This window comes from Actinia tenebrosa, unplaced genomic scaffold (assembly GCF_029948245.1).
Source record: "Actinia tenebrosa isolate PJP-AT-01 unplaced genomic scaffold, QUT_ActTen_1.0 PGA_scaffold7__59_contigs__length_16204524, whole genome shotgun sequence".
Classification (NCBI taxonomy): domain Eukaryota; kingdom Metazoa; phylum Cnidaria; class Anthozoa; order Actiniaria; family Actiniidae; genus Actinia; species Actinia tenebrosa.
In genome coordinates this window covers 6,689,241-6,703,614 of record NW_028292584.1, presented here as the reverse complement: position 1 = coordinate 6,703,614, position 14,374 = coordinate 6,689,241, and the positions used below count along the sequence as shown (strand labels likewise).

Below are 14,374 nucleotides of genomic sequence, written 5' to 3'. Positions count from 1 at the left end.
TAGAGTTTTTTATATTCAGTTATATTTGTTGTTTTTATTTAATTGAACCGCATAGAATGCCTCAAAGATAAGAAATCACAGTTGCAATTCAAACGATATCGGAAATAGAATCAATGAATTCTGAAACGAATTTTAAGATAACAATAAAATCTGGTCCTAGCTAAACTTGTAACTGTGTATATACGAAATACACAATAGATGCGTTGTCATTATTATCATTATGTATTTATTAGGTATTTATATACCTGCGGGGTCCTTCAGGACTACTGATAAATACTAATTACAATCATTAAAGTGCTAATCTTTCCTTCAACACAATATTTCCAAAGAAGTGATGGGGAGGGGCGGGAAAATGTTTAATGCATGAATTAGACCATATAAAGTGCGCTGCTTCATGCTCTTGCTTCATAGATGTCATCAGCTGAACACTCTTAAGGAGCACCAGCAGTTAAGGTAATAGATGTTTCTAAGTATTGGTAACTTGTTCATTTTCTATTTATACTATCTCTTGTCCCTATCTGTTTAATCCCTTGTGTGTATATCCAATCTTTCTATACTACAGAATAATATTAAAGGGAGTCTATGGATGGCGACTAGTGCTCTCACCTCTGTGGTGTAGAGTTTCATTCCAGCAACCCATGTATAGTTTTTTTGTCTCTTTCTTGATTAAAAGGTTTTTCTTCGGGTTCTCCGGTCCTTTCTTCACAAAATCCTAACAAGCTATATTCCAGTTTAATCTGTGAATTAGCCAAGCTCGGCTGACTTGTACCAGCCTAGAGATTGCTTAAATCTTTTAATTTGATAGTTAGCTTTTTTTCAACTGACATTTTAACACGAAAAGTGATAGGATTTTTTTATTATTGATGCAATAAAAATATTTTTCAATAATGATTGAAGGTATCCACGAAGCCACGATCGAGGTAGTGAACTCGCCATTTCTAAAACTCATGATTCGTTTTTATTTAACATTTTAACACGAAAAGTATTAGGTTTTTGTTGTTATTAATACAATTTAAAAAAAAAAAAACGGGTTCCATCTGTGAGTCAGTAAACGTGCCTTGACTGAGATCAGCCCAGAGGTTCTTTCAGTGTTCAATCTGTTAGTTAGCCATGCCCTGACTTGGATCAGCCCAGAGGTTGTTTCAGTGTTCAATCTGTTAGTTAGTCATTTCCTGAGTTGGATCAGCCCAGAGGTTGTTTCAGGGTTCGATCTGTGAGTTAACCGTGTCCTGACTTAGATCAGCCCAGGGATTGTCTAAGGTTTTCATAAAATAGCACTTTTGAACGCTAAATCGAAGTTATCGAAACAATACAAATTTCGATAAGCATATACACTTACAAAACTAAATTATTATTACATATTTTGTACTGTTTCACGGATTTAGTGTTTGTCCTTTAATTCTCGAAAATAAACTGAATTTTGAAACAAAGACAAAAATCATTTTGAAAAAGAAAGGAAACGAACCACTTTATCCGATTATCATTTTTCGTTGCCACCACCAGCAACGAGACAGTCTTTCAGGAATGTCCTGCCTAAGGCGCGTTCGTATAGCTATATCTCTCGACCTTCACCTATCTGCTTCGAAGCAAGTGACACGTAAAGGCTTCTACAGTAGCTACACTTCTAGGTTATTATTATTTTTGTTATTATTAATGCAATAAAAATTATTTTCAGTGATAATTGTTGAAGTTAGTCGGAACTCGCCATTTTTAAAACTCGTGATTCATTTTTATTTCAAATTTTAACGCGAAAAGTGATAGGATTTTGTTATTATCAATACAATAAAAATACTTTCAATAATTATTGAAGGTATCCACGAAGGTACGATCGAGGTAGTGAACTCGCCACTCTAAAACTATTCTCACTGCATACATAATTGGCGTGTCACGTAGGAATTTAGCAACCCCCCATATGTGGACATTGGAGTTTGCGCAGTGCAGGTGTAATGCTTTACAACCCCTGCATATATAAGCACCACACCCAGATCTTCGAATCATTCCGTCGGAAGCTGCCTAAGGAGAGAGTAGAAGATTGCGGTTGAGGACGCATCGCATGCTTTTCGCGTGCTCATTGCCAGCAGTCGCGGTCACCTTCCGTTTCTTAATTCCCTTGACTCGGTAATGAGTATGCAGTGAGGATAAAATACTCATGATTCGTTTTTATTTATCTGACCTTTTAACAGGAAAAGTGATAGGATTTTGTTATTATTATACAAAAATATTTTCGAGAATTGTTGAAAGTTTCCTAAAAGCCACGATCGAGGTAGTGAACTCGTCATTTCTAAGATCAAATAGATCTTACAGATCAAGCCATGAAGCAACCAATGACAAGTCAGGATACGGCTAACTCACAGATTGAGCCCCGATGCCCCCTAAGTGACACGCCGTATACAGATGGAAGCACACTGACCTTGGACAATTTCATTTTTCAGTTTTGATTTAATTTTTCTCCCATATCTTTTTGGCTTTACTAACAGGATGTCGTCTCTACTTGTTTCAATTTTGGTTCTGTTGTGTTTAGGCACTGCGAGTGCTCTTGGTAAGTACATAGCCCGCCTGTTTTTTCAGTTAGCTGATTTAACCATCGCTGTTAAAGTGCTACTTGGACGAAAATCGCTCCAAAATTAAAACTCTTTCATTCGAGCTGGAACTTTGCTGAAATAATCTTGAATACATTAAGAACCACTCACTGAAATATCTTTCTGATATTCGAAAGAAAAGGGCCAAAATGTTACGATTTATTTTCGTCCGCCATTAATTTCTTGTTACAAGAATTCGGCTCAAGAAGACTGGCACGAGTAACGTATGACGTCATACATTCAACCCAAACCAAAATATTGGTGGCTAATGTATGTGCCATGTTCGTAAATCTCGGTTTATTTGGTTTATTCAGAAAATATATGTTTCATTTGATTCCTTAACTACTATATGACCAAACAATGTCTAGGCGCTAGTTTCAATAATATTGACGATCATAATTGGGAAATTTCAATACATCTCGGCACGCCAAGAATCACAACAAAGTTCAGAACGCAAGAGAGAGATTCTAGAGGCTCTATCGCGCGAAGTGTCGGGGAGATTCGGGATTTATTCGAATCATTCTAAGGATAACACTAAGGATAAAAACTTTTCAAGATATATTTACATACGAGCGCAAAGAGCAACCTCACAATTTATGCACTAGTCAATTGAAACCCCCACCCCCCGACCCCCGCGAAATACCGGGGAATTTAACGTTTGAGTGGTGTTAAAATCAGACATTTTCCCCGGTAGTCGGGGGCATATTCACTGTTAAAACCCCCGCTATTGTGGCCCCGTTATTTTGGTTTAGTAGTTAACAAGGAAACATTTCACGCCAACTCCAAAATCTTGTGCTACACAGAGCCAATTGTTGTGTGTTTCATGCACTAAATATTCGTGCTCAATATTTTCATGGGCTCTGAACCTCAAATCGTGCGAAAGCATTTAGGTTTACGTCTAGCCAGCTGAGAATTTAATGGTATCAAATTAAAAATGAACAATGCTTATAAATATTGCGAAGCATTAGTTTTAAAAGATTAATCATGATCTGATTCTACATTCGAACTGACCGCCACGACTGAACAAAACCCGCGTATAAGAACCTAGGTTTTAAGAACCTGTTAGGCTAAAATTTTCACTTTAAGACCCCTCCACACGAGAACCTATTAAGGCTACAATTTTAAGAAAGGTTCTTATCAGTGGAGTTCAGTGTAAAAGTGTATAGGTAGAAACTGCTATAAGTTTGTTTGAGCATGTCCCGGGGAGCATGTGTTTTCTGAGGAAACACAACGCCTTCTTGTTTTTTTTTTCAAGATGGCCGACCTCTTGTTTCCAGGCCCTTACATATTCAAACGAGTGTTAAAATCCCCGCTCGATTCCCCGCTGAGAAAACCATTCGTTAAATCCCCGAACCCCCGGTGCAATCATGCTCTTAAAAGCACATCAAAAACGCGTCACGTCCCCGTTCAGTGCCCCGCTTGCCGCGGGGGTTTCAATTGACTAGTGCATTAGGTCCGCGAGACATCCGACACAAAAGTGACAGACGCCGCTGTCGGGCGGGTAATAAATAAGAAACCTTTGACGTTTTTTTTACAAAGATAATGTTAGATAATCGTATGTTTTTACCTATCAAATGCAGAATAAACATTTTGGAGTAAATAATAAACGTTCTGTAGCAAATCAATTACGAGCTCCTCACATTCTGAATTATTCGGCACATAGATCTAAGTATAAATTATCACAAATCTTTATATCACAACGCAGAATTCAAAAGGCAATCAGATATTTTCACATCATCAATAGCTGTTAGGTTATGTTGAAACCTCAAATTTAAATCTTTATATCATGGACAGTACGTAGCAAATACAAATCATGGAATGAAAGCAAGGAATTCTTATGAAAACCATTACACAAGCATTGCTTCTTCTTCTAGTTCGGCTTTCTTCGTTGGTAGCAACTGGTTCTAACTCTTCAGGATTGACAAAGAGAGCGTCCAAAGGACTTTCCACCATTTGGAAAGGTATCAAAGCTTTAAAAAAAGTTAACTGAGTTCATTCTTTTGACGATAACGCGTATAAAACATCAAATAAACTTCAGGTAATCGAACAAGAAATGTATGGTGAAAGCGACGCTAACTTGAATGGGTTGCATGTATGACGTCACAGAGAGAAACCGCTGTACTTAATGACTCTTTGGCCGTGAGACAAACAAATTAATGGCGGACGAAAATCAACCATAAAATTTCGGCACTTTTCTTTCGAATATCAGAAAGATATTTCAGTGAGTGATTATTAATGTATCAAAGATTATTTCAGCAAAGTTTCAGCTCAAATGAAAGAAGTTTTAATTTTGGAGCGATTTTCGTCCAAGTAGTTTAGGCACTGCCTAAAAGCGGAGCTCCCTATACGGAAGTCACAGGGAGAACAATTTGCATGAAACTGAAAGGTAAAAATAAGATCTGTGGGAAAAATCTTCAATTATTTTTTATTCGAGATGAAGATCCAATACAAAATCAGGCTTAGTGAAATTCACCTCGAATGTCTTTCATTGAAATCGAAAATCTGGAGATTTAGGACAAATCGAGACCAAAAAACAGATTGAAAACTGGTTAAGGTGAGCAAAAAACTTAATAACGGAGCATCCGGCCCGCGCGAGCGGAGCCCCATACTTAAGAAAAAATGGTAAACCATCGAGTTGATTTTTCATGGTTTGGCTGACGTCACTTCCGTCCGTCCGTCCGTCCGTCCGTCCGTCCGTCCGTCCGTCCGTCCGTCCTTCCGTGTACACAACACAGGAATCCCGCTTGATATCAAAGCAAAACTACTCACAAATGCGGCTCTCAAATGCACAGAAAAAATCGCTTTAGGACAAATTATAGGCCAAAAACAATTAAAAAAACACTTTCATGTAGTCAAAGATAGATCAAGAAGTGTTCTTCAAGAATTCAGGTGTGTGTTTTTTAGCAAACAATCATATATATATATATATATTTTTTTTTTGACAAGCATTTTTCTCGACGAATCGACAAATCAAAGACTTTCTCTCAAAACGTTTTATATTTCTATCGATAAGATTAATTTATTTTAACGCTGGAGGAAATATAACATGAAGAGCATATTACAACAAATATTCGTCCTTTTTTTAGCTTTGTAAATCTTTAAAAATTCGGTTGTTTTTAACCAGCTATCGTATGTTTTTCGTTCAAGAAAAAGCTTTGTTCGCCTCCTATCGCGGGGTCCAGTCGGCAAAACAAAGAAGACTTTCATTTAATAATTTTATATCTTTCTACACGGATAATTTATTTAATCATTAAATGAAATATAAATTTTTACCAAATATTCAACTGTTTATTAAGCTCTTCGAGTAAGTATGATTATAAAAATGAGCTTAAATTTGTGTTGTTGAAAGATGTTATTGTATAAAGACCTACTAGACTTTCACTCTAAAAAGCTAAAAAATATTCAAAAACATTTACAAACGCCAATTTACTGCCAAAGAAATGAGTCATTTTGTATTTTGCATTGCCTTTTGCATTATTTTTTATTTTGTCTCAGTTGTTCTTGTCAACTGTTTAAATGAATGTAAGCTCTGTTTTTTTAAGTAAACCTCATTTTTTGCTCACCTTAACCAGTTTTAAAGTCTGTTTTTTGGTCTTGATTTGTCCTAATTTTCGATCTCAATGAAAGACATCCGAGGTAAATTTCACTAAACTTGATATTGTATTGTATTATCTGTAGTTAGCTTTCGTTTTTCTTTAAGTAAAAGAGATTCAAAGCCTAAAACTGTCGGCCTTGGAAAACTTTTTGTCGAAGAATCTTCCAAGAACAAAACTAGCCCCTGAGGGTGGTGGTAAGTTGTGTACAAAATTCCTAAGTGGGAGAGTATGCTCGCGCAAAAAAAAAAACAAAAAAACAAAAAAACAACAACAACAAAAAAAAAACAAACAAAACAAACAAAAAACAAGCAAACAAACAAAAAACGATGTAGTGCATTTTGATTCGATTTCACTGCATGGTTTTTATTATGAGAGAAATTATCATCATTTCGAATAAAAAATAATTGAAGATTTTTCCCCCGATCTTATTTTTACCTTTCAGTTTCATTCAAATTGTTCTCCCTGTGACTTCCGTATCGGGAGCTCCGCTTTTAGGCAGTGCCTAAATATATATATTTACGTCTTTTACAGAACGAGACGAAGTTTACATTCAGTTAAACTTCAGAAGGACAACTGAGACAAAATAGAACATAATGCGAAAGGCAATGCAAAATGCAAAATGACGAATTTCTTTGTCAGTAAATTGGCGTAATTTACCTTTTTTTCTTACGTATGGTGCTCCGCTCGCGCAGGAGCTCCGCTATAAATAATTAGCAATTATTCGCCGAAGGCGAAGTGAATATCGGGGAATATTTACAAGTCTTCGAAAGAAGTAGACCTTTGTGGACGGAACAAAACTGGACAGTCCGGGAGAAAATATCTCAAACCAACAAGCAACTCTACTGAAAGCAAAAACAGGGATCGGAAACAGAAATAACCAAGAGTTCTAAAATTGCATTGTCGCTTCCAGAAGCATTATTGAAGGTTTCAATATGGAACTAATGGCAGAGAAAATGCTCAATGATATCAATTACATGAATACTCGTTCCAGTCTCGCTCCACAAATAGCCTCTTGTTCAAATAGTTTGTGCAGTGTTGTCAGTGTCATGAACATTAATTGTACTTATGATTTTTTCCCAGAGCCTAAATCCACTCGAGGTCACTTTGGAATAGCATTGGGCAAAAGAACGCCTAGTGGGTCGTTTGATAAAGGAAAGGAAAATCCCAGTCTTAGTAATGATCCTTTCTTTGGTATTGGAGGAAAAATAGGAATCGGTCATAATCATGGTGATTGTGATGGTCATTCGCATGGAATTGGCGTTAGCGCAGGCGTCGGATTGGGTAAAAGAACGCCTAGTGGGTCGTTTGATAAAGGAAAGGAAAATCCCGGTCTTAGTAATGATCCTTTATTTGGTATTGGAGCAAACTTAGGAATCGGTCATAATCATGGTGATTGTGATGGTCATTCGCATGGAATTGGCGTTAGCGCAGGCGTCGGATTGGGTAAAAGAACGCCTAGTGGGTCGTTTGATAAAGGAAAGGAAAATCCCGGTCTTAGTAATGATCCTTTATTTGGTATTGGAGCAAACTTAGGAATCGGTCATAATCATGGTGATTGTGATGGTCATTCGCATGGAATTGGCGTTAGCGCAGGCGTCGGATTGGGTAAAAGAACGCCTAGTGGGTCGTTTGATAAAGGAAAGGAAAATCCCAGTCTTAGTAATGACCCTTTCTTTGGTATTGGAGGAAAAATAGGAATCGGTCATAATCATGGTGATTGTGATGGTCATGGTCATGGAATTGGCGTTAGCGCAGGCGTCGGATTGGGTAAAAGAACGCCTAGTGGGTCGTTTGATAAAGGAAAGGAAAATCCCAGTCTTAGTAATGACCCTTTCTTTGGTATTGGAGGAAGAGTAGGAATCGGTCATAATCATGGTGATTGTGATGGTCATGGTCATGGAATTGGCGTTAGCGCAGGCCTCGGATTGCTTGGCAAAAGAGCGGGTCGTGTAATGAAGGAAAGGAAAATCCCTGTCAAAGTAAATAAATGATGCGATTTCATTGAATACCTAGCTAGAAAAGCAATAAACTGAAATGGTAAATAAACTAGATTGGCATGGAAAGATTTCTTTTTTCCCTTTTTACTCTGACTGAACAGCAGCAGTAATAATCATATTTGGTGTAATTAATACTTTATCCTGTCCTGTCCTGTCCTGTCCTGTCCTGTCCTGTCCTGTCCATGGCTAAAAAGCCATGTAGGCGAACAATGTAAGCCATAATGCAAAACTGAGGAGTACTGAAAAATGTCCAGCGGTCAATATTAAAGTTGCCACAAAATAACTCAAATCCTTTATGTTACGTCATAGTCATTAACATATTGGAAATATAAAACTTCGTATCTCAAAGACCCGACATTAAATGAACGAATTATTTTCACAATCAACTATTCACTATTTAAAGAATCAATTCTGAAAATATTGTGTAAAGGCTTATAAGCACCTTAATATTGTGTCAGTATTATCAAGTGCTCATTAGTTTGGTGGCCTGAAGAAAATCGCTGATTTGGAGAGGAAAAGTTACACCTCAGTTTTGAAAATAAGTGTTCTTGATTTTGATTGCCTAACATTTTTTCCCAAATCAGCTAGCCTTTCTCGTCAATCTTTGTCTTTTAAAAAACTCGGAAAAATTGCGACATCCTACATATTTTTGAATGTACTACATGGTAACCATTGTCCCGATCAGATAGAGATTTGCAAAATTAAACCCGCGTTTAAGAAGTCAGCGGTTCTAGGTCATGTCAACAAAGCCGGATAGCGATTGATCGAGCTCTAGAGCAAAAAGTGTAGCAGATAATCGCTTAATTTCAAGGATTTCATAAAGTTAAACTCGGGATCTGAGAACATGTACAATGCAGTTTTCTGTAGAGAAGAATCATTGATCTGTTGTGCTGAAGGGATTTTGGAGACAAAGGAAGGATTAAACATGATATTTGTGGCTATCAAGGCACGAGTGGAAGGGAAGGGATGGCGCTGAAGGGATTTTGAAGGCACTCACTCGCTCACGGACTCGCTTGTTTGCGATATGACATGGAAACTCGTGAATAAAAACGATATCAAGCTTTTAACATGTGATAATCTCTATATATTTTACAGCAATTATAAATGATAAATTTGAGATTATAAAAAAGTGCAGAATGAGTGTTTGATAAAAACATGAATTGCTAGTTTTGAAATGATCTTTACATTCAGCAGCCTTTAAACTTTCACATTTTATCGATAAATTGGAACAGCCTCTGGGCTGTCTAATCCAGGACAATGCTAACTCACAGGCGCTTTCAAGAGCCAAATATTCTTTATAAAAAAATGAAAATGCATGTGAAAACGTTATTGACAAACTATAAAAACTATATAAGCGGCATATTGAATAAATTAATTAATAAATTTTAATAAAAAAATAAAATTTTAACATTTTAAAAAACTGGATACCCGAATGATGGGTGGTATATGCATGCCTAATAAAAATCTAATCAATAACTATTCATTTCTATAAAAACTATTTACAATTTGTGCATTGTCTATGTCATAATTTAATTTCTTAATAGTTCTCGTTCCTCGTGTATACTCGTATATATTCGTTATAAATAGTTCCCAACAAAATTTTGAAGATTCAGACATAGAGTTAGCAAAAATCTTCCAAAAGAAAGTATTACATGCCCAGTTAAAGATTGTCTTTCAGTTATCCAAGACCTTACTCATCCTTAGAAGATTTCAGTGCGCAGTCACTGTACGTAAACCTGAGAAGCCAAACTATAGATATATATCCATAAACACAAGAAAAAGAAAAATTATGCGGTTTTGAATGAAAATACGTTTACCTGCAGATGTTTTCTTTGAAATATTCTTCCTTTGGTGATTACGAACACTGAGATCTATATGTCGGACGAATAGAGCTTGTATTTTAAGCTTCCATTCTTGTTCAAAAAAGTCGACACACGCTCATTATAGCTTTGCATCTAAACAAATTCGGTGACTCCCATTTGTAACTTTGTTTTCTACTCTTGTACTCAAAAGCTAACTTAGTGCCAATTTTTATGACATTTTTCATCAAGAACAAATTAATGATTTAATGATAATTATTTATGATTGATATTATATTTATATTTATATAGCGCTATAAATGTAGATATAATCAAAGGCGCTTTACAATGAATATGAGTGTGAGATTGCTTTTTAGGCAATTTACAAACATGAAAAAGCAAAAAATGTACGATCGCATCAGCTTAATTTAGTGGGCTAAGAACAAATGAGTTGGGATATTTCCTCTATCAAGGAATCATACATTTTGACAAGCCTCAATCTAAAACTACTAATGTCGATCTTAAACACCCAAGAAATTGCCGATTCAAAACTATTCGTTTCAGATTGCCTTGATGTTCTTTGCAGCTCCCTCTTGCACGGCAAGACTATGCTGATGAGCGCATCGGTGTACTTCAGGAATATATAGGTATAGGAAGCACACCTGTTTTAAGCATTGTTAATATATAAATTTAGGCACTGCCTAAAAGCGGAGCTCCAAATAGCAAAGGGAACCCAATTTAGATAAAACTGAAAGATGAAAATAAAATCGGGCAAAAGATCTTCAATTTTTTCTTTCCATCGAAATGAAGATAATGTTCCCCATAAGGAAAACCATGAAGCGAAAAAATGAAATGGAAATGCACTACATCGTTTTCTTCGCACGAGTCTTTGTTTTCGAACTTACATGATACACAATCCACCACCGTCCACCCCAGGGGCTAGTTTTCTTCTTGAAAAATTCTTCGACAAAGTTTTGCATGGCTGACATTTTTATGCTTTGAATTCCTAGTTAATTTCACTTGAAAAACGAAAGACAACTACAGATAATTCAATAAAATATCAAGCTTAGTGAAATTTACCTTGGATGTATTTCATTAAAATCCAAATTTCGGAGATTTCCTGAACTTTTTTTGGACAAATGAACACGGCACATAAAGACAGACTAGAAAACTGCTTGAAAAGGTGAGCAAAACATAAGCTTACTCTTACTTCTTTTACATGATAATGTTTGGTTATCCATATGAAGGGGTTAGGTTTTTATAAAGAACCGTATTTTTACCGCAATGAAATTAAGAAAATAAATGATTTGGTAGCATCAGAGAGAAAATTGAATGAAGATCATAACTAGCCTAAACTTGTGAAATGAAGGCACTGAAATATCTCGAAACCTAATGTGTCATCAGTCAAATAGTATTCTGATCCTAATTATTCATTAAAATATTTGTATTCCTTTTATATACGCGTTAACTACTTTTCGATAAGCTTGAAAACTTAGCTGTTAATACTATATATATAGATTTTGAGATTCGATTTTAATTTGATTTTTTTTTCCATCTGTTTTCATGCGCGAGAAAGATACGGAAATCACGAACGACCGAAAAGGTTTTAAAGTTTTTAAACTTTTTAAAAAACAACTGAGAGAAAATATAAAATAATGCAAAATACAAAATGATGGATTTCTTTGTCAGTAAATTGGCATTTGTAGATGTTTTTGATTATTTTTTAGCTTTTTAAAGTGAAAGACAAGGCCTTTATACAATAACTAACATCTCTCAACAACACAAATTTAAAGCTCAATTGTATAATCATACTAACTCGAACAGCTTAATAAACAGTTAAATATTTGGTGCAATTTTATATTGCATTCAATATTTAAATAAATTATCGATAGAAAGATATAAAATTATTGAATGAAAGTCTTCTTTTGTTTATAGGAGGCGAAAAGCCGCAATTTTCTTGAACGAAAACATACTATAGTTGGTAAAAAACCACCGAATTGTTAAATATTTACAAAGCTAAATAAAGGACGAATATTTGTTGTAATATTTGCTCTCCGTATTATATTTCATCCAGCATTAAAATCAATTAAGCTTATCTATAGAAATATTAAAAGTTTTGACACAAAATCCTTTGATTTGTCGATAAACATTCTCGTCATAAAAAATATCAATATGATAATAATAATAATAATAATAATAATAATAATAATAACTTTATTTCTTAATATAGCATGTTTCACAAAATCTCAACACGCTTTACAAAGCCTAAAAGAAAAAACATATTAACAATATTGAAACAGATTTTTAAAAATGAAAACTTATAGAAATATACAATTGTAAAATGTATATTTAAAAAAAATTTAACATCATAAAAATTAAAATAAGTAAATAATAGTTCATTGTTTTTAATAAAATTTAACGTCATGTTCAAAGAAAAATATTTTTAAATGTACGATTGTTTGCTAAAAACCCACACCTGAATTCTTGTAGAACACTTCTTGATCCACCCTTGAGTACATGAAAGTTTTTTTCATTTTCTGTTGTTCTATAATTTGTCCTAAAGCGATTTTTCTGTGCATTTGAGAGCCGCATTTGCGAGTAGTTTTACATTGACATCAAGCGGGATTCCTGTGTTGTGTATACGTACGCATGTACGTACGGACGGACGGACGGAAGTGACGTCAGCCAAGCCATGAAAAATCAACTCGATGGTTTACCATTTTGTCTTAAGTATGGTGCGGGAGCTCCGCTATTACTGCCGGTTGTCACAGTGGGCTATTTTTTTTATAGCTATTTGCGAATGATTTTGAAAAATTGTACATGTAGCCAAATCAGTATTTAGTTCAACATCACTTGAGCTATTTTGTTTGCCCTCGGTTTATTTTTTTATATCTATAAAGATAGTTTTGCAATTGAATATAATATTATCAGGAGTAGTCCTTTTACCTTGAAGTGCTCTTACATGGGATCCGTCGTCGTTTCAACGTATGTCATTCTCTTCACATTTTCAAGCTTTGCTTTAAGGGTATCGTAAGTGTAGATTGGACAGAAGGAACTAGATAGAAAACTAAAATTATCGTAATTCACCAAGGAGATCTATCACTACAAACTGTCTTAGGACCCAACCACACTATGCCGGATAAATTTGAATCCGATTTTTTTTTTTCGGTTAGGCCTACCGTCTACACTAGTCCGGGCGAATCCGGAACAATTTTTCACCGAAAACGAATTTTTGAAATGGAACAGAAGAAACTATAGAAATTCGGATTCAAATTTATCCGGCATATTGTGGACGGGGCCTTAATGTCAATTTATTATACGACACACTCGATTTCCCGTGTATAACGACCATTTTCCGAGTCCAATTACAGAGCGATAACACTTTACACGGTGAACCGGTTTTGAATAATTTTTTTTTGCTGATGTCAGTGCGAGGATATTTTTTCCTTTTCGTTTGTTCAGCTCACATATCAGTGACACGAGTGAAAAACTTCTGCGCATGCTCTGAATCCTTATGCAAATTAGTCAAATCATATGTAAATTTGACTTTCAGACATGCCTGATAAATTGGACTTCACAAAATGCCAAAACTTAGTGTCCATGCTTGAAACTTAAGGCTAATTCTTTCATTTTGTTTTATTTAATACAGTATCGTGGTCTGACGAAAGTATACTCGCGAAATATTTTGTTATACTTGGAGAAAACAAACATTTTTTTCCCACTCTAACTCTTCAAAATTCTTAGAAAACGTGGTGAAATGCGCGCATGCGCAAACGTTTCTCTCTAGTGTCCACGTCAGTGGTTTGCCTCGTGAACAAAATTAATCATGAAACTGTACTTTTCTCGTCCCTGCGGGGCTCGAAAAAATACGGCCGTTTTCACTCGTAAAATTATGTGGCTGTAAAACACAAACTAGTAGTGTAATGACCTCTATTTGAATACCGACAAAGCTACCCTTGTTCCTGTACTGTCAAAGAATGTTCACCACTTTCCTCTTATGACCCACCATGCATTCTTGTGGCTCGCTCATTAAATTTGAATATTGGTAGGCTATCGCATCTATATAAAAGTGGTTTTCGACGACGAAAATATGAAACTCGTGAAAAAAAATAAAAATTTAAATTATAAAATTATAAAAGTAGTTTATGCCACGACTGCCGCCAGCGTATTTCTCAGGATTAAAAACTCCGATAGCTGAAAATTAATTTTAGTTGTTCCTATTGTTAATTGTCCTGTGAAAATAATAAAGGAGCGTGTAGATGGAGCTGACCAGGCAGAAAATTGCTAGGGTCATGGAAAACGAGGTCTGCCATACCAGGTGCCTGGGACCTGTGTGCTATAGCTTCAATAAACTGAAATCGTCACACCCTCCATCGCCTTCAGGGACTCAGGTCCATAATTAC

At 35.5% G+C, this 14,374-nt stretch overlaps 1 protein-coding gene across 1 annotated transcript; it reads left to right on the top strand.

The window, feature by feature from the left end:
- Positions 1-379: 379 nt before the first annotated feature.
- On the top strand, positions 380-8,238 carry LOC148905424 (uncharacterized). The gene is made up of 3 exons (XM_089040549.1): positions 380-453; positions 2,478-2,539; positions 7,256-8,238. Exons 1-3 carry the CDS (start codon positions 395-397, stop codon positions 8,164-8,166), a joined length of 1,032 nt encoding a protein of 343 aa, XP_088896675.1. The 5' UTR covers positions 380-394; the 3' UTR covers positions 8,167-8,238.
- Positions 8,239-14,374: the final 6,136 nt, after the last annotated feature.

Coding starts and splice junctions, on each gene's coding strand:
- LOC148905424 (XM_089040549.1), top strand. CDS start 395: ATGCTCTTGCTTCATAGATGTCATCAGCTGAACACTCTTAAGGAGCAC. Junction 454..2,477: donor AAGGAGCACCAGCAGTTAAG/GTAATAGATGTT, acceptor CTTTACTAACAG/GATGTCGTCTCTACTTGTTT. Junction 2,540..7,255: donor AGGCACTGCGAGTGCTCTTG/GTAAGTACATAG, acceptor ATTTTTTCCCAG/AGCCTAAATCCACTCGAGGT.